Source organism: Procambarus clarkii, chromosome 37 (genome assembly GCF_040958095.1).
Source record: "Procambarus clarkii isolate CNS0578487 chromosome 37, FALCON_Pclarkii_2.0, whole genome shotgun sequence".
In the NCBI taxonomy this organism is placed as follows: Eukaryota; Metazoa; Arthropoda; class Malacostraca; order Decapoda; family Cambaridae; genus Procambarus; species Procambarus clarkii.
Window position 1 is genome coordinate 6,864,509 of NC_091186.1, and position 19,112 is coordinate 6,883,620.

Genomic DNA, 19,112 nt, shown 5'->3' on the forward strand with positions numbered 1-19,112 from the left:
AAGAGCTACAGGGAGTGGTTAGAGGCATTAACCCCTTAACTGCACGGCCTACAAATATGACCCCCTAATGCGCAAGAAATAAATTCTCAGGAGAAAATTCTTTTTTGTTCTAAAAGTGTCAAAAACCCCTCCCAGTATATGGGTATAGCAACGGAATGTCGAAATTGTACTTACTTTGGCTGCTATGGGGTCCGTAAGGTGGCACGTGACGTCATCATTCCCCGTGGCATGCCGTAAGCTCCTGGGGCCAGTGGGGTGCCCGGGGCGGGATGTGCATGCTGCTGCTAATATAATTTTGCTCATTTTTTGCGCACAGTTCCAAATACAATGTTTTAGATTTTACGTGCCGATCCAGTGTATGGTGAACACGTACACTATATTATGGCAGTAGAACATCCGTACTGTCTGTAGACACTGTGTTACGTGCATCACAAACAAGTACACTTATCCTGCACTTATTTCCAATTTATCACGCTGATATATTTATATTTACATTATATATACACACTGTACAGTATCACACAATATATACACGCACTCAGTACTCCGCAAGTGTGCGATATGCTGTGAAACAGCCAACGGGGCAGAGTGGCACCTTGCACTCCACGCACCAGGTGCCAATGTATCTTCGCTTTTGTGATCTGCGTGTAGTGTTCCTGCATACTATGCACTCACGTTTACCCTTCTCCCATGATGCTGTGCCTGGCATATACCCAAGCATGTGTACCCCAAAGTTCTCATTACCCCGCAGTCTGTCTGGAGCTGCATGTGGCATTGTTGCTTGCACCTTGCGCGGTACTACGGACCCCTCCCTGCCATACTTTACCAGCAGCTGTGACACAACACTGGCACTGAAGGTACGTATTGACGGTTTCCTGCCGGACTTCACTAGGTACATATTGCAGCAGTTGAGCACTGCAACATCCATGAGGCGGAAGAAGAGCTTTTTCGTCCACTTCATAGACCTGTGCACGCACTCCACACCACCAAGCATCATGTCACATTGATCAACGAGGCGCATGTTCACGTTATAGTCTATGACACAGTCCGGCTTATACATGGGGTTGCACTTCTGAAAATGGACCTTCCCACTGTTCAATATGGCACCGGTGTGAGTCGTCGTCAGTATATTCACCTCGCGTCTGTCCTTCCACCGCACTGACAGCATATTGTCACACTTGCGCATCTGGCACTCGCCCACGGATATACCTATACCGAACACTGGCATTTCCTTCCTGTGGGCCTTCACAGTGCCACATTCGCCAGTGTTGTGGGCAAGGAGGTATCTAGTCAATAGGGGGCTGGTGTAATAGTTGTCGGTGAACAGTACATGCCCCTTGTTCAGCAAGGGTTCCATCAGGGTTTTTACGACACTGCCGGAGAACCCGTGTTCATTTTGAGCTGGTATATATATGTCGACGTCTGTACCAGAATAAAAGATCGTGTCCAGGACGATACCAGTCTCACAGTCGCACAGCACGAAAAACTTCAGTCCAAAACGGTTCCGCTTGGAAGGGATATACTGCTTGAATGCCAGTCTGCCCTTGAACAGTACAAGCGACTTGTCGATAACGACATTCTGTCCAGGTACTAAATAATCCCTGAACTTCCCTCGCAGGTCACTAAATACCTTGCGTACCTTCCACAGTCTGTCGTGTCTATCCTCATTTGCATTGTTCTCGAAATGCAGGCACCTGAGAATCAAGTGGAACTTATCCTGCAACATATATCGGTTGATGACGGGTGATGGAACAAGGCTGTCTTTGTTCCAATAGTCCTGGACGACAGCTTTCTCGGAGTGTTTCATCATCATCATGCATAGTGCCAGAAATACGTACATCTCGTCGATTGTTGTATCCTTCCATCGCGTGAGGCAGGTAATATGCCGCCGTCTATGAGGGTGTGGGCGTACATGTTTGTCTCGGTCACAAGATGCCTCATGAAGACATTGTCAAAATATGCCTGGAAATATTTCATGTCCGCCATATCATCACCGGTATACGGGAATAAAGCTTTAACACCAACATCGGTATCATCAAACGTTGGTATTTGAGGGACAAATGTGGCGCAATCCTCCCACACAAGTACACCAGGGAGTTTGGCGTTGGCGCCAACACCACCACGAGCACTAAAATCACGGCTACGTCGTCTGCTGCTGCTGCTGGAGCTGCGTGAGGGTATGCTTGGCACTGAGGCAAATTTTCGTACCATAGGCCTACCACAAACACCTGATGTTGAGGGCCCACTGTCGTCATGCTGCGAGACATGCTGTCACCTACCTCGACATGTTGCTGAGGCAGCAAAGCCTCGCCTGGTACCACCCCCGCTGCTAGTACTCGAGTCGTCCACACTACTCGTATCGGAGCCAATGTCACTGAAGCCCGAGAAAGATTCGTCACATGCACTGTCATTGAATAAACTAGCGTCTGGGGACATACATGATGGTGGTGAGGATAAGGGTGTTGACCCAGGGAGGCGAGACAGGCCGGGTGAGGAGGGTGTACCATACACGCTCACCACATCATCCACTTGCGTCTCTCCCTCACTTGTATCAGACCTCTGTGTCAGATCTTTCTCTGGATCATAGTCCAGGTCATCATCCATAGCACCGTCGTCGCACAAAATATCGCGAATCTCCTCCTCAGAGTCAATTTCCGTGACCGCGAGTCACTGAGGAGCGGGAGCTCGTTGACGATGTGTCAGACATGGTTGCTGTTTGTCGAACTGGGGCTTCCCATGGCCGCGGGGCATGCTGGGAATTTTTTTCAAGATGGCGGACGATCACTGGGGCCCCCAGCCATCCATTCCATACCCGCGTCACCGTGAGCCACTTTTAAATCGAACGTGAAAAATACAAACACCCGGAGGCGCGTAGTGCACCCCAGACGTGGGTCTGCAGGCGCGTTAAACAGTTAAAGGGATAAATATTCCAAAACTAAAAGATAGAAGAAAAAGAGGCAGTATGATCACTACGTACAAAATAGTAACGGGAATTGATAAAATTGATAGGTAAAAATTCCTGAGACCTGGAACTTCAAGAACAAGAGGTCACAGATTTAAACTAAACAAAGGTGCCGAAGAAAATCTAATTTTTCAGAAGTGAATAAGAAAATTCACTTTTGCAAACAAGTGGGGTAGATGGTTGGAACATGTTAGGTAAGAAGGTGGTGGAGGCCAAAAGCGTCAGTAATTTCAAAGCATTATATGACAGAGTGCTGGGAAGACGAGACATCATGAGCATAGCTCTCATCCTGTAACTACACTTAGGTAATTATATAATTTATAGGTTGTGGGGGGTCTATGCTCTCCTATTCCACATTCCATAACATGGCATTTGTTCACATTAAATTCCATTTGCCAAGTGTTGCTCATACACTTATTTTGTTCAGGTCTTCTTGAAGGGCAGGACAATCATGAATTTATGATTTCTGCCAGTACAATAGTCAGTTCTGTACATGCGGAGCACAGTGACTTAGAAAGGAAAATTATTATTATTAATAATTATATATCCTCCCCAAAGCAATGGAATAATATAGGAAACACATTATTTAAGACATTCACTGGTTGAAAATATATATATAGAAACAGCAGTGTTAAATGTTGAAAACAGTCTGGAACTCTATAAGACATACAAATGACCAATTTTGGGATATGAGTTTTGTGTGAAACATTATTGGAACCAAGGGAGTGCACACAGAGTGGAGAGCGGCACCAAGTAGTCCATTCAGGTGGCGACTACTCCAGTGTCCAGTAGACGTCAGTGCGACACTTGGATGGTCTTCTACAGTTACGATAAGTGCATTAACTGTACTAGTGCTTTTTTCTGTGTTAGTTTATGGATAGGAATTTTAGGAATGTGTGTTTGTAGAACCCTGTGTGTCTTGTGTTATTTTGGACTCATTCACCCACTTTAAGGAGTACTGTAATACGTGGTTTAAACTCCATCAACCTTGGTCCCCGTTAGTAAAGTGATTAAGTGTAGAGACCTTATATTGTAAAAATCTGTAGCGAGTAGATTATCCCAATAATATACTCGCTCCAAATGCATTGTTAATATTCCTGTCAACCTTTGGAGATGAATGAGGTGAGGCGTTGCCCGGGCAACACGGTGAGGTGTTGCCCGAGCATATAAGCAGCAGAAAAGCAAACATTGGCTAATCTACTTTCAAGTGTGGTCTAGAGCAGACACTTGCGAGATACTGTACCGACGCTCAGTGCGCTCAACTCACACCAAAGTATCACCTGTGTACTTCTGTATATTCGACCAAATATATATATAGTATCTTAGTGTCTGTGTTTATTTGTCACCATACTTTACGTAACAATAGAACCGTTACATTGGTGACCCAGTGAGTGAAAAAGAACACTTAGTCACAAACTAGATCTTCGCCATGGATTTATCTACCAGGTTTCCAGCATACAACGCAGATGAGCCAGAATTTTGGTTCATGCAGATGGAGGCTATTTTCGACCTTCACGAAATTTCGACTGAGAAAGCCCGATATGCCTGTACCCTGCCAACACTTCCCTCGGAGGCTATGCACACTGCCTCCGCTGTCATCACCGCGCCATCACCGGACTCCAGGACGTACACTGCATTGAAGGCCGCTCTTCTACAGGCAGCAATGAAACGCCGCATTCAACAAAGGGACCAACTCCTCACTGACAAAAGATTAGCAGACAAAACACCAGCTCAGCTTCTGCGGCATATTCAGTATGTGATGCATACTGCAACTGGCCCAGCCCCCAGCGAGATTGTGAGATCACTGTGGATACAACTCTGTCCAAAACACATTCAACCGGCCCTATTCAGTATGGCTGACGACACCCCATTAGCCCAGCTGGCTACACTGGCAGACCGGCTTCATACGACGTCTGATAACGCTACGCTGTCCCACCTCAGTGATACACAGCAGACTACAGACACCCAACAACTCGACGTCCTCCAGAACCGGCGTTTCTTCCACCCAGGGAAAACGTACCATGCGAATCCAGTATCAGTCTCTAGGCGGCAGCGAGAACATCGGGGAGAGCTTTGTTCTTACCACCAGAAGTTCGGACACCAAGCCCGCAACTGTAGGGCTCCTTGTTCCTGGTCGGGAAACTACTTCGGCGGGGACTGTTAACGGCCAGTGACCCCGCCATTTCAAACACTACACTGCTCTACATATCTGACGTCATAACCAAACGCCGTTTCCTCGTTGACACAGGTGCAGCAGCTAGTGTGTTGCCTCCCCCACTAGTCAAACCAACCCGTACTCCTGGTTTGGACTTACGAGCCGCCAATGGTACGTCCGTCCGTACATATGGGACCCGCGCCCTGGTTCTCGAGTTCGCCTCTCTGGGTCGCTTTACGTGGACTTTCCTCATAGCGGATGTGGAACAACCCATTCTTGGATGGGATTTCCTGCAACACCATCGACTTATGGTGGATCCCGCAGGTGCAGTACTTCGAGCCTCTCCTAGTACCTCTACACAAGTTAACATCGTCACCCCAGTCGCATCTACAGAACTTTAAGCACTCCTGGATGAATTCAAAGATGTGACCCAACCCGCCAGCCCTCGACCAGAGGTGCAACATACGATTACGCATCACATTACTACAACGGGAGCACCTACCTTCGCCAGACCACGCCGCCTGGCACCGGAACGACTGGCGGTAGCACGTGCTGAATTCAATAAGCTACAGGAGGCGGGAATAATCCGCCCTTCGAACAGTCCATGGGCTTCACCTCTCCATATGGTCCCGAAAACAGCCCCAGGGGAATGGCGCCCTTGCGGAGACTACAGGACTCTCAACGTTCGCACTCTGCCGGATCGCTACCCAATACCACACATCCAGGATTTCTCACAGGGATTGAGCAACGCAACCGTTTTTTCGAAAATTGACCTTGTGCGGGCATTTCACCAGATCCCTGTGGAACCGGCAGACATTCCGAAAACAGCGATCACAACACCTTTTGGACTGTTTGAATTCGTCCGGATGCCTTTTGGTCTACGGAATGCAGCCCAGACATTCCAACGCTTCATCGACCAAGTAGTTAAGGACCTTCCTTTTTGCTACGCCTACATTGACGATCTGCTGGTGGCCAGTACATCACCAACAGAACATCTGCTACACCTCCGACTCCTTCTCACCCATCTGCGCAACTTCGGCTTGCAGCTCAACTCTGAGAAGTGTATTTTCCATGTTCCAGAGCTGGATTTCTTGGGACACCGTGTGTCAGCAGCAGGGGTCCAACCACTAGAGAAGAAAATCGAGGCAATCAAGGAATTCCCGCGCCCATCTACTCCAAAGAAGTTGCAAGAATTTCTTGGTGTAGTGAATTTTTATCATCGATTCATCCCACATTGTTCGGACATCTTGCGACACTTATACGACCTTTTACGGGTCGGAAACTCACGTCCCGTCTTCCATTGGAGTGGACTCCCCAGGCAGAGACAGCATTCACCGACCAGCTAAGTTCCTTGATCAAGTATTTTTCCTTTCATCCCCTGGGAGGAGGAGTTCTGTAGCGAGTAGATTATCCCAATAATATACTCGCTCCAAATGCATTGTTAATATTCCTGTCAACCTTTGGAGATGAATGAGGTGAGGCGTTGCCCGGGCAACATGGTGAGGTGTTTCCCGAGCATATAAGCAGCAGAATAGCAAACATTAACTAGTCTACTTTCAAGTGTGGTCTAGAGCAGACACTTGCGAGATACTGTACCGACGCTCAGTGCGCTCAACTCACACCAAAGTATCACCTGTGTACTTCTGTATATTCGACCAAATATATATATAGTATCTTAGTGTCTGTGTTTATTTGTCACCATACTTTACGTAACAATAGAACCATTACAAATCCATGCTACATTTGTTTATTACCAAGAGAGTGTACAGTAAAATAATGACTAAGCCCAGATTTGTGTGGGACCAATAGTCAGTTCATCCATCATGTTTATGTTTGGTGAAGAGTATCACTCAATCTCAACAATCCATTAACATAATCATGTGTTCCCATAGTTAATAAGTGTAGAATAATCCGGAGTTGGTCAATAAAACCCATGTGTAAAGATTTAACCCACTGTGCACTTATTGTCCAACTTAGACTAAGAATACTTGACCCTTCCTCAATTATCACATACGATACATACATTTCCTTCCATTATTCATAAGAAAGTAAGGACAGGTAGTGTTAGTCTGTACTCTTGGGTACGGCTTATAAACAGCCCTGCTGCTGCAATATGTTACCAAAAAATGTTATCCCATACTCCAGGATATATTTATAAAAAATATTGGCCGTTGTGTGAATATGTTAATCTGTCAGTAATATTAACTCTGCTCTAGAATAGCTAATGCAAAGAATGTATAAATATATTATGTAATTTGTATTAGTAAATAAAGTACTGTAATATTAGTTTTTGTTGTAAATACATCTAGTTTAACCAAATATTCTTTTCCACAGGATAACAAGCCAGAGGAATGTTCAGTGTGTTTTAACGATTATGACGACAATCAACTACGCCCTCGTACACTTCCGTGTGGCCACACATTCTGCTCCCAGTGTATTGACAATGCTATCAAGAATGGTCAGCTGACCTGCCCCAGCTGCCGTGCCGAGCACGCTGCCACAGCTGCTACTCAGTTCCCAATTAGCTATGCTGTGGAGGCTTTTGTTAAGAAACTCAAAAATATCCAGCTAACAACTGGGGAAGCAGTGCCAGCAAAACCTTCTGAAGGTCCTGCCAGAGGCATCAGTAAGACATTACGTTCCCTGGTGCAGGAGCAGAAGAGCATCATCAGCAGCCTCATTACTAGCTGTGAAGAGGTACTGTCCCAGCTGGGGGAGTATCGGGGGCAGCTGGGGGACTGGAAGACTCACCACCTCCAGCTCCAGGACAGACTCTATGCTCTGGTAGAGCAGAACAAGTCAGCAATGAAGCTCTTGGAACTGGAGGATACCAGTGTGGTGGATATGACAACACAAGGAGAGGAAGGGAAGACTCAGCTGCAAGCCATGTTGGGGAAGCTCGATCCAGTCAACACCCTACAGGAGGTTGACACAACCATGGGCACAGCTGATGAGTGCAAGATGAAGGTAGAAGATTGGATCCGGAAGTGCCAGGAACTCTTCCCAGATGTCAAGACTGTCCACACCTCAGTGAAGGTACGCTGCTGAAGGTCACATTGTTCTCACCCAACTGAGTGTAGTATTGCCTCTATATAAACACTTTTGACATGGAGACACATCAAGATGAGAGTAGACTTTATATATAACAAACTTTTTGCTCTAATACCTGATACATTTTTATTAATAAAGTCAACTGTCATCTTGGTGTTTCTCTACACTGTGGTCAGTGTAGAGAAACATTACTTATATTGTCAAATTACTTTACTCAGTCTGATGCTTCATTATAGTCCAGTTACTTTACTAAGAGCCTGATGCTTCATTAAAATCCAGTTACTTTACTTAATGCCTGATGCTTCATAATAGTCCAGTTACTTTACTCAGAGCCTGATGCTTCATTATAGTCCAGGTTCCACATTAATGTTTGTGTTGGTAATGACAGGTGCAGGAGACCATCAGGGAGGCCCTGGAGATGATGACCACAGAGACAGGTGCCACAGCTGACCCCGTACACCTGGGAGACTCAGCCTCCACCATTAATGTTTGTGTTGGTAATGGCAGGTGCAGGAGACCATCAGGGAGGCCCTGGAGATGATGACCACAGAGACAGGTGCCACAGCTGACCCCGTACACCTGGGAGACTCAGCCTCCACCATTAATGTTTGTGTTGGTAATGACAGGTGCAGGAGACCATCAGGGAGGCCCTGGAGATGATAACCACAGAGACAGGTGCCACAGCTGACCCCGTACACTCGGGAGACTCAGCCTCCAGCATCATGAATAAAGTTCAGGAAATCACTGGAGAGATCCCCCAGAAGCAATTAACAGTAAGTTTTTTATTTTCTCTCACAAGTCATATTACAAGATATTGAGTTGCATTTTGAGGAGAGGAAGCCTGTTCTTAGGTTTATCGAGGTTCCCCAAGGTCAACTACTGACTTTCCTTAACATACAATGCACAATAGTTGCCTAACTCCTGGATAAATATTTACTGGTAGGTGAACAGAGGCAACAGGTGAAAGGAAACATGTGAACCATTTCTGTCCTGCATGGTGATTAAACTTGTGATCCTCTGTTGAACCCAGGATCCTGACTCCCTCACAAAGGGGCAGAGTGAGCCAATAGAGGGAGGCTGGAGCTACAGGTCCAGCACCAACCCTTTGCCAGTAGAGTGGGGGCTTTGAGACAGGTCCAGCACCAACCCGAGGCCAGTAGAGGGGGGGGGGCTTAAGCTACAGGTCCAGCACCAACCCCTTGCCAGTAGAGGGGAGCTGGAGCTACAGGTCCAGCACTAACCCCCTGCCGGTAGAGTGAGGCTGCAGCTACAGGTCCAGCACCAACCCCCTGCCAGTAGAGGGGAGGTGGAGCTACGGGTACAGCACAACCCCCTGCCAGTAGAGGGGGGGGCTGGAGCTACAGGTCCAGCACCAACCCCCTGCCAATAGAGGGGAGGTGGAGCTACAGGTACAGCACAACCCCCTGCTAGTAGAGGGGGGGCTGGAGCTACAGGTACAGCACAACCCCCCTGCCAGTAGAGGGAGGCTGGAGCTACAGGTCCAGCACCAACCACCTGCCAGTAGAGGGGGGGGGGCTGGAGCTAAGGGTACAGCACCAACCCCCTGCCAGTAGAGGGGGGGCTGTAGCTTCATATCCAGCACCACCCCTCTGCCAGTAGAGGGGGGCTGAAGCTACAGGTCCAACACCAACCCCTTGCCAGTAGAGGGGGCTGGAGCTACAGGTCAAGCACCAACCCCCTGCCAGGAGAGGGAGGGGGCTGGAGCTACAGGTCCAGCACCAATCCCCTGCCAGTAGAGAGGGGGGTGGAGCTACAGGTCCAGCACCAACCCCCTGCCAGTAGAGAGGGGCTGGAGCTACAGGTCCAGTACCAACCCCCCTGCCAGTAGAGGGGAGTGGAGCTACAGGTCCAGCACCTACTTCCTGCCAGTAGAAGCGGGGGGGGGGGGGGGCTGCAGCTACAGGTCCAGAACGGGCCCTCTGCCAATAGAGGGGGGGCTGGAGCTACAGGTCCAGCACCAATCCCCTGCAAGTAGAGGGAGGCTGGAGCTACAGGTCCAGCACCAACCCCCTGCCAGTAGAGAGGGGCTGGAGCTACAGGTCCAGCACCAACCCGCTGCCAGTAGAGGAGGGCTGGAGCTACAGGTCCAGCACCAACCCCCTGCTAGTAGAGGGGGGCTGGAGCTACAGGTCCAGAACCAGCCCTCTGCCAGTAGAGGTGGGCTGGAGCTACAAGTCCAGCACCAACCCCCTGCCAGTAGAGGTGGGCTGGAGCTACAGGTCCAGCACCAACCCCCTGCAAGTAGAGAGGGGCTGGAGGTACAGGTCCAGCACCAACCCCTTGCCGGTAGAGGTGGGCTGGAGCTACAGGTCCAGCACCAACTCCCTGCCAATAGAGGTGGGCTGGAGCTACAGGTCCAGCACCAACCCCCTGCCAGTAAACGTGGGCTGGAGCTACAGGTCCAGCACCAACCACCTGCCAGTAGAGGGGGGTTGGGGCTACAGGTCCAGCACCAACCCCCTGCCAGTAGATGTGGGCTTAAGCTACAGGTCCAGCACCAACCCCCTGCCAGTAGAGGTGGGCTGGGGCTACAGGTCCAGCACCAACCCCTGCCAGTAAAGGTGGGCTGGAGCTACAGGTCCAGAAATAACTCCCTGCCAATAGAGGGGGTGGGGGGCTGGAGCTACAGGTCCAGAACCAACCCCCTGCCAGTAGAAGGGGTGCAGGAGCTACAGGTCCAGCACCAACCCCTTGCCAGTAGAGGTGGGCTGGAGCTACTGGTCCAGCACCAACCCCCTGCCAGTAGAGGTGGGCTGGAGGTCCAGCACCAACCCCCTGCCAGTAGAGGGGGGCTGGAGCTACAGGTCAAGCACTAACCCCCTGCCAGTAGAGAGGGGGGTGGGGGGTGGAGCTACAGGTCCAGCATCAACCTCCCTGCCCGTTGAGATGGGTTGGAACTACAGGTCCAGCACCAACCCCCTGACAGTAGAGAAAGGGGGCTGGAGCTGCAGGTCCAGCACCAACCCCCTGCTAGTAGAGAGGGGAGGGTCTGGAGCTACAAGTCCAGCACCAACCCCCTGCTAGTAGAGGGGGGCTGGAGCTATAGGTCCAGCACCAACCCCCTGCCAGTTGAGGGGGGCTGGAGCTACAGGTCAAGCACTAACCCGCTGCCAGTAGAGGGGGCTGCAGCTACAGGTCCAGCACCAACCCCCTGCCAGTAGAGGGGGCTGGAGCTACAGATCCAGCTCCAAGCCCCTGCCAGTAGAGGGGGGCTGGAGCTACAGGTCCAGCACCAACCCTCTGCCAGTAGAGGTGGGCTGGAGCTACAGGTCCAGCACCAATCCCCTGCCAGTAGAGGGGGCTGAAGCTTCAGGTCCAGCATCAACCCCCTGTCAGTAGAGGGGGCTGAAGCTTCAGGTCCAGCACCAACCCCCTGCCAGGAAGGGGTGGGCTGGAGCTACATATCCAGAACCAAACCCCTGCTAGTAGAGATGGGGGGGGGGGGGGCTGGAGCAACAGGTCCAGCACCAACCCCCTGACAGTAAAGGTAGGCTGGATATACAGGTCCAGCACCAACCCCTTGCCAGTAGAGGGGAGCTGGAGCTACAGGTCCAGCACTAACCCCCTGCCGGTCGAGTGAGGCTGGAGCTACAGGTCCAGCACCAACCTCCTGCCAGTAGAGGGGAGGTGGAGCTACAGGTACAGCACAACCCCCTGCCAGTAAAGGGGGGGGGGCTGGAGCTACAGGTCCAGCACCAACCCCCTGCCAATAGAGGGTAGGTGGAGCTACAGGTACAGCACAACCCCCTGCTAGTAGAGGGGGGGCTGGAGCTACAGGTACAGCACAACCCCCTGCCAGTAGAGGGAGGCTGGAGCTACAGGTCCAGCACCAACCACCTGCCAGTAGAGGGGGGGGCTGGAGCTAAGGGAACAGCACCAACCCCCTGCCAGTAGAGGGGGGGGGGGCTGTAGCTTCATGTCCAGCACCACCCCTCTGCCAGTAGAGGGGGGCTGAAGCTACAGGTCCAACACCAACCCCTTGCCAGTAGAGGGGGCTGGAGCTACAGGTCCAGCACCAACCCCCTGCCAGGAGAGAGAGGGGGCTGGAGCTACAGGTCCAGCACCAATCCCCTGCCAGTAGAGAGGGGGGTGGAGCTACAGGTCCAGCACCAACCCCCTGCCAGTAGAGAAGGGCTGGAGCTACAGGTCCAGTACCAACCCCCCTGCCAGTAGAGGGGAGTGGAGCTACAGGTCCAGCACCTACTTCCTGCCAGTAGAAGCGGGGGGGGGACGGGGCTGCAGCTACAGGTCCAGAACCGGCCCTCTGCCAATAGAGGGGGGCCTGGAGCTACAGGTCCAGCACCAATCCCCTGCAAGTAGAGGGAGGCTGGAGCTACAGGTCCAGCACCAACCCCCTGCCAGTAGAGGGGGGCTGGAGCTACAGGTCCAGCACCAACCCGCTGCCAGTAGAGGGGGCCTGGAGCTACAGGTCCAGCACCAACCCCCTGCTAGTAGAGGGGGGCTGGAGCTACAGGTCCAGAACCAGCCCTCTGCCAGTAGAGGTGGGCTGGAGTTACAGGTCCAGCACCAACCCCCTGCCAGTAGAGGTGGGCTGGAGCTACAGGTCCAGCACCAACCCCCTGCACGTAGAGAGGGGCTGGAGGTACAGGTCCAGCACCAACCCCTTGCCAGTAGAGGTGGGCTGGAGCTACAGGTCCAGCACCAACTCCCTGCCAGTAGAGGTGGGCTGGAGCCACAGATCCAGCACCAACCCCCTGCCAATAGAGGTGGGCTGGAGCTACAGGTCCAGCACTAACCCCCTGCCAGTAAACGTGGGCTGGAGCTACAGGTCCAGCACCAACTACCTGCCAGTAGAGGGGGGTTGGGGCTACAGGTCCAGCACCAACCCCCTGCCAGTAGATGTGGGCTTAAGCTACAGGTCCAGCACCAACCCCCTGCCAGTAAAGGAGGGCTGGAGCTACCGGTCCAGAAATAACTCCCTGCCAATAGAGGGGGTGGGGGGCTGGAGCTACAGGTCCAGAACCAACCCCCTGCCAGTAGAGGGGGTGCAGGAGCTACAGGTCCAGCACCAACCCCTTGCCAGTAGAGGTGGGCTGGAGCTACAGGTCCAGCACCAACCCCCTGACAGTAGAGGTGGGCTGGAGGTCCAGCACCAACCCCCTGCCAGTAGAGGGGGGCTGGAGCTACAGGTCAAGCACTAACCCCCTGCCAGTAGAGAGGGGGGTGGGGGGTGGAGCTACAGGTCCAGCATCAACCTCCCTGCCCGTTGAGATGGGTTGGAACTACAGGTCCAGCACCAACCCCCTGACAGTAGAGAAAGGGGGCTGGAGCTGCAGGTCCAGCACCAACCCCCTGCTAGTAGAGAGGGGAGGGTCTGGAGCTACAAGTCCAGCACCAACCCCCTGCTAGTAGAGGGGGGCAGGAGCTATAGGTCCAGCACCAACCCCCTGCCAGTTGAGGGGGGCTGGAGCTACAGGTCAAGCACTAACCCGCTGCCAGTAGAGGGGGGCTGCAGCTACAGGTCCAGCACCAACCCCCTGCCAGTAGAGGGGGGCTGGAGCTACAGGTCCAGCACCAACCCTCTGCCAGTAGAGGGGGCTGGAGCTACAGGTCCAGCACCAACCCTCTGCCAGTAGAGGTGGGCTGGAGCTACAGGTCCAGCACCAATCCCCTGCCAGTAGAGGGGGCTGAAGCTTCAGGTCCAGCATCAACCCCCTGTCAGTAGAGGGGGCTGAAGCTTCAGGTCCAGCACCAACCCCCTGCCAGGAAGGGGTGGGCTGGAGCTACATGTCCAGAACCAAACCCCTGCTAGTAGAGATGGGGGGGGGGGGGCTGGAGCGACAGGTCCAGCACCAACCCCCTGACAGTAAAGGTAGGCTGGATATACAGGTCCAGCACCAACCCCTTGCCAGTAGAGGGGAGCTGGAGCTACAGGTCCAGCACTAACCCCCTGCCGGTCGAGTGAGGCTGGAGCTATAGGTCCAGCACCAACCTCCTGCCAGTAGAGGGGAGGTGGAGCTACAGGTACAGCACAACCCCCTGCCAGTAGAGGGGGGGGGCTGGAGCTACAGGTCCAGCACCAACCCCCTGCCAATAGAGGGGAGGTGGAGCTACAGGTACAGCACAACCCCCTGCTAGTAGAGGGGGGGCTGGAGCTACAGGTACAGCACAACCCCCTGCCAGTAGAGGGAGGCTGGAGCTACAGGTTCAGCACCTACTTCCTGCCAGTAGAAGCGGGGGGGGGGGGGGCTGCAGCTATAGGTCCAGAACCGGCCCTCTGCCAATAGAGGGGGGGCTGGAGCTACAGATCCAGCACCAATCCCCTGCAAGTAGAGGGAGGCTCGAGCTACAGGTCCAGCACCAACCCCCTGCCAGTAGAGGGGGGCTGGAGCTACAGGTCCAGCACCAACCCCCTGCTAGTAGAGGGGGGGGCTGGAGCTACAGGTACAGCACAACCCCCTGCCAGTAGAGGGAGGCTGGAGCTACAGGTCCAGCACCAACCACCTGCCAGTAGAGGGGGGGGGGCTGGAGCTAAGGGTACAGCACCAACCCCCTGCCAGTAGAGGGGGGGGGCTGGAGCTAAGGGTACAGCACCAACCCCCTGCCAGTAGAGGGGGGGCTGTAGCTTCATGTCCAGCACCACCCCTCTGCCAGTAGAGGGGGGCTGAAGCTACAGGTCCAACACCAACCCCTTGCCAGTAGAGGGGGCTGGAGCTACAGGTCAAGCACCAACCCCCTGCCAGGAGAGGGAGGGGGCTGGAGCTACAGGTCCAGTACCAACCCCCCTGCCAGTAGAGAGGGGGGTGGAGCTACAGGTCCAGCACCAACCCCCTGCCAGTAGAGAGGGGCTGGAGCTACAGGTCCAGTACCAACCCCCCTGCCAGTAGAGGGGAGTGGAGCTACAGGTCCAGCACCTACTTCCTGCCAGTAGAAGCGTGGGGGGGGGGGGGGCTGCAGCTACAGGTCCAGAACGGGCCCTCTGCCAATAGAGGGGGGGCTGGAGCTACAGGTCCAGCACCAATCCCCTGCAAGTAGAGGGAGGCTGGAGCTACAGGTCCAGCACCAACCCCCTGCCAGTAGAGAGGGGCTGGAGCTACAGGTCCAGCACCAACCCGCTGCCAGTAGAGGGGGGCTGGAGCTACAGGTCCAGAACCAGCCCTCTGCCAGTAGAGGTGGGCTGGAGCTACAAGTCCAGCACCAACCCCCTGCCAGTAGAGGTGGGCTGGAGCTACAGGTCCAGCACCACCCCCCTGCAAGTAGAGAGGGGCTGGAGGTACAGGTCCAGCACCAACCCCTTGCCAGTAGAGGTGGGCTGGAGCTACAGGTCCAGCACCAACTCCCTGCCAATAGAGGTGGGCTGGAGCTACAGGTCCAGCACCAACCCCCTGCCAGTAAACGTGGGCTGGAGCTACAGGTCCAGCACCAACCACCTGCCAGTAGAGGGGGGTTGGGGCTACAGGTCCAGCACCAACCCCCTGCCAGTAGATGTGGGCTTAAGCTACAGGTCCAGCACCAACCCCCTGCCAGTAGAGGTGGGCTGGGGCTACAGGTCCAGCACCAACCCCTGCCAGTAAAGGTGGGCTGGAGCTACAGGTCCAGAAATAACTCCCTGCCAATAGAGGGGGTGGGGGGCTGGAGCTACAGGTCCAGAACCAACCCCCTGCCAGTAGACGGGGTGCAGGAGCTACAGGTCCAGCACCAACCCCTTGCCAGTAGAGGTGGGCTGGAGCTACTGGTCCAGCACCAACCCCCTGCCAGTAGAGGTGGGCTGGAGGTCCAGCACCAACCCCCTGCCAGTAGAGGGGGGCTGGAGCTACAGGTCAAGCACTAACCCCCTGCCAGTAGAGAGGGGGGTGGGGGGTGGAGCTACAGGTCCAGCATCAACCTCCCTGCCCGTTGAGATGGGTTGGAACTACAGGTCCAGCACCAACCCCCTGACAGTAGAGAAAGGGGGCTGGAGCTGCAGGTCCAGCACCAACCCCCTGCTAGTAGAGAGGGGAGGGTCTGGAGCTACAAGTCCAGCACCAAACCCCTGCTAGTAGAGGGGGGCTGGAGCTATAGGTCCAGCACCAACCCCCTGCCAGTTGAGGGGGGCTGGAGCTACAGGTCAAGCACTAACCCGCTGCCAGTAGAGGGGGCTGCAGCTACAGGTCCAGCACCAACCCCCTGCCAGTAGAGGGGGCTGGAGCTACAGATCCAGCTCCAAGCCCCTGCCAGTAGAGGGGGGCTGGAGCTACAGGTCCAGCACCAACCCTCTGCCAGTAGAGGTGGGCTGGAGCTACAGGTCCAGCACCAATCCCCTGCCAGTAGAGGGGGCTGAAGCTTCAGGTCCAGCATCAACCCCCTGTCAGTAGTGGGGGCTGAAGCTTCAGGTCCAGCACCAACCCCCTGCCAGGAAGGGGTGGGCTGGAGCTACATATCCAGAACCAAACCCCTGCTAGTAGAGATGGGGGGGGGGCTGGAGCGACAGGTCCAACACCAACCCCTTGCCAGTAGAGGGGGCTGGAGCTACAGGTCCAGCACCAACCCCCTGCCAGGAGAGAGAGGGGGCTGGAGCTACAGGTCCAGCACCAATCCCCTGCCAGTAGAGAGGGGGGTGGAGCTACAGGTCCAGCACCAACCCCCTGCCAGTAGAGAAGGGCTGGAGCTACAGGTCCAGTACCAATCCCCCTGCCAGTAGAGGGGAGTGGAGCTACAGGTCCAGCACCTACTTCCTGCCAGTAGAAGCGGGGGGGGGGGGACGGGGCTGCAGCTACAGGTCCAGAACCGGCCCTCTGTCAATAGAGGGGGGCCTGGAGCTACAGGTCCAGCACCAATCCCCTGCAAGTAGAGGGAGGCTGGAGCTACAGGTCCAGCACCAACCCCCTGCCAGTAGAGGGGGGCTGGAGCTACAGGTCCAGCACCAACCCGCTGCCAGTAGAGGGGGCCTGGAGCTACAGGTCCAGCACCAACCCCCTGCTAGTAGAGGGGGGCTGGAGCTACAGGTCCAGAACCAGCCCTCTGCCAGTAGAGGTGGGCTGGAGTTACAGGTCCAGCACCAACCCCCTGCCAGTAGAGGTGGGCTGGAGCTACAGGTCCAGCACCAACCCCCTGCACGTAGAGAGGGGCTGGAGGTACAGGTCCAACACCAACCCCTTGCCAGTAGAGGTGGGCTGGAGCTACAGGTCCAGCACCAACTCCCTGCCAGTAGAGGTGGGCTGGAGCCACAGATCCAGCACCAACCCCCTGCCAATAGAGGTGGGCTGGAGCTACAGGTCCAGCACCAACCCCCTGCCAGTAAACGTGGGCTGGAGCTACAGGTCCAGCACCAACTACCTGCCAGTAGAGGGGGGTTGGGGCTACAGGTCCAGCACCAACCCCCTGCCAGTAGATGTGGGCTTAAGCTACAGGTCCAGCACCAACCCCCTGCCAGTAAAGGAGGGCTGGAGCTACCGGTCCAGAAATAACTCCCTGCCAATAGAGGGGGTGGGGGGCTGGAGCTACAGGTCCAGAACCAACCCCCTGCCAGTAGAGGGGGTGCAGGAGCTACAGGTCCAGCACCAACCCCTTGCCAGTAGAGGTGGGCTGGAGCTACAGGTCCAGCACCAACCCCCTGCCAGTAGAGGTGGGCTGGAGGTCCAGCACCAACCCCCTGCCAGTAGAGGGGGGCTGGAGCTACAGGTCAAGCACTAACCCCCTGCCAGTAGAGAGGGGGGTGGGGGGTGGAGCTACAGGTCCAGCATCAACCTCCCTGCCCGTTGAGATGGGTTGGAACTACAGGTCCAGCACCAACCCCCTGACAGTAGAGAAAGGGGGCTGGAGCTGCAGGTCCAGCACTAACCCCCTGCCGGTCGAGTGAGGCTGGAGCTATAGGTCCAGCACCAACCTCCTGCCAGTAGAGGGGAGGTGGAGCTACAGGTACAGCACAACCCCCTGCCAGTAGAGGGGGGGGCTGGAGCTACAGGTCCAGCACCAACCCCCTGCCAATAGAGGGGAGGTGGAGCTACAGGTACAGCACAACCCCCTGCTAGTAGAGGGGGGGCTGGAGCTACAGGTACAGCACAACCCCCTGCCAGTAGAGGGAGGCTGGAGCTACAGGTTCAGCACCTACTTCCTGCCAGTAGAAGCGGGGGGGGGGGCTGCAGCTATAGGTCCAGAACCGGCCCTCTGCCAATAGAGGGGGGGCTGGAGCTACAGGTCCAGCACCAATCCCCTGCAAGTAGAGGGAGGCTCGAGCTACAGGTCCAGCACCAACCCCCTGCCAGTAGAGGGGGGCTGGAGCTACAGGTCCAGCACCAACCCCCTGCTAGTAGAGGGGGGGGGCTGGAGCTACAGGTACAGCACAACCCCCTGCCAGTAGAGGGAGGCTGGAGCTACAGGTCCAGCACCAACCACCTGCCAGTAGAGGGGGGGGGGCTGGAGCTAAGGGAACAGCACCAACCCCCTGCCAGTAGAGGGGGGGGCTGTAGCTTCATGTCCAGCACCACCCCTCTGCCAGTAGAGGGGGGCTGAAGCTACAGGTCCAACACCAACCCCTTGCCAGTAGAGGGGGCTGGAGCTACAGGTCCAGCACCAACCCCCTGCCAGGAGAGAGAGGGGGCTGGAGCTACAGGTCCAGCACCAATCCCCTGCCAGTAGAGAGGGGGGTGGAGCTACAGGTCCAGCACCAACCCCCTGCCAGTAGAGAAGGGCTGGAGCTACAGGTCCAGTACCAACCCCCCTGCCAGTAGAGGGGAGTGGATCTACAGGTCCAGCACCTACTTCCTGCCAGTAGAAGCGGGGGGGGGGGGGACGGGGCTGCAGCTACAGGTCCAGAACCGGCCCTCTGCCAATAGAGGGGGGCCTGGAGCTACAGGTCCAGCACCAATCCCCTGCAAGTAGAGGGAGGCTGGAGCTACAGGTCCAGCACCAACCCCCTGCCAGTAGAGGGGGGCTGGAGCTACAGGTCCAGCACCAACCCGCTGCCAGTAGTAGGGGCCTGGA

The 19,112-nt window shown here is 55.0% G+C and overlaps 4 protein-coding genes across 4 annotated transcripts in view; 3 read left to right on the forward strand and 1 right to left on the reverse strand.

Moving 5' to 3' along the window:
* LOC123752090 (tripartite motif-containing protein 5-like) overlaps positions 1-19,112 on the forward strand; it is a 548,342-nt gene that overhangs the window by 57,055 nt on the left and 472,175 nt on the right. The window lies entirely within an intron of this gene.
* LOC138372101 (piggyBac transposable element-derived protein 4-like) lies at positions 539-1,813 on the reverse strand. Its single transcript, XM_069337374.1, has one exon. The coding sequence runs from the start codon at positions 1,811-1,813 to the stop codon at positions 539-541; it is 1,275 nt and encodes a 424-aa protein (XP_069193475.1).
* On the forward strand, positions 4,984-8,404 carry LOC138372102 (tripartite motif containing 13-like). Its single transcript, XM_069337380.1, has 4 exons — positions 4,984-5,076; positions 7,452-7,814; positions 7,944-8,153; positions 8,387-8,404. The coding sequence occupies exons 1-4, from the start codon at positions 4,984-4,986 to the stop codon at positions 8,402-8,404; spliced, it is 684 nt and encodes a 227-aa protein (XP_069193481.1).
* Positions 8,851-19,112, forward strand: part of LOC138371999 (peptidyl-prolyl cis-trans isomerase-like) — a 41,924-nt gene continuing 31,662 nt past the window's right edge. Inside the window, exon 1 of the mRNA XM_069337047.1 lies at positions 8,851-8,941. Within this exon, the coding sequence (XP_069193148.1) occupies positions 8,891-8,941 (51 nt within the window). The 5' untranslated portion in view covers positions 8,851-8,890. The remainder of the gene's footprint in view (positions 8,942-19,112) is intronic.

Coding starts and splice junctions, on each gene's coding strand:
- LOC138372102 (XM_069337380.1), top strand. CDS start 4,984: ATGCGAATCCAGTATCAGTCTCTAGGCGGCAGCGAGAACATCGGGGAG. Junction 5,077..7,451: donor CGGACACCAAGCCCGCAACT/GTAGGGCTCCTT, acceptor TCTTTTCCACAG/GATAACAAGCCAGAGGAATG. Junction 7,815..7,943: donor TCATTACTAGCTGTGAAGAG/GTACTGTCCCAG, acceptor TTGGAACTGGAG/GATACCAGTGTGGTGGATAT.
- LOC138372101 (XM_069337374.1), bottom strand. CDS start 1,813: ATGATGATGAAACACTCCGAGAAAGCTGTCGTCCAGGACTATTGGAAC.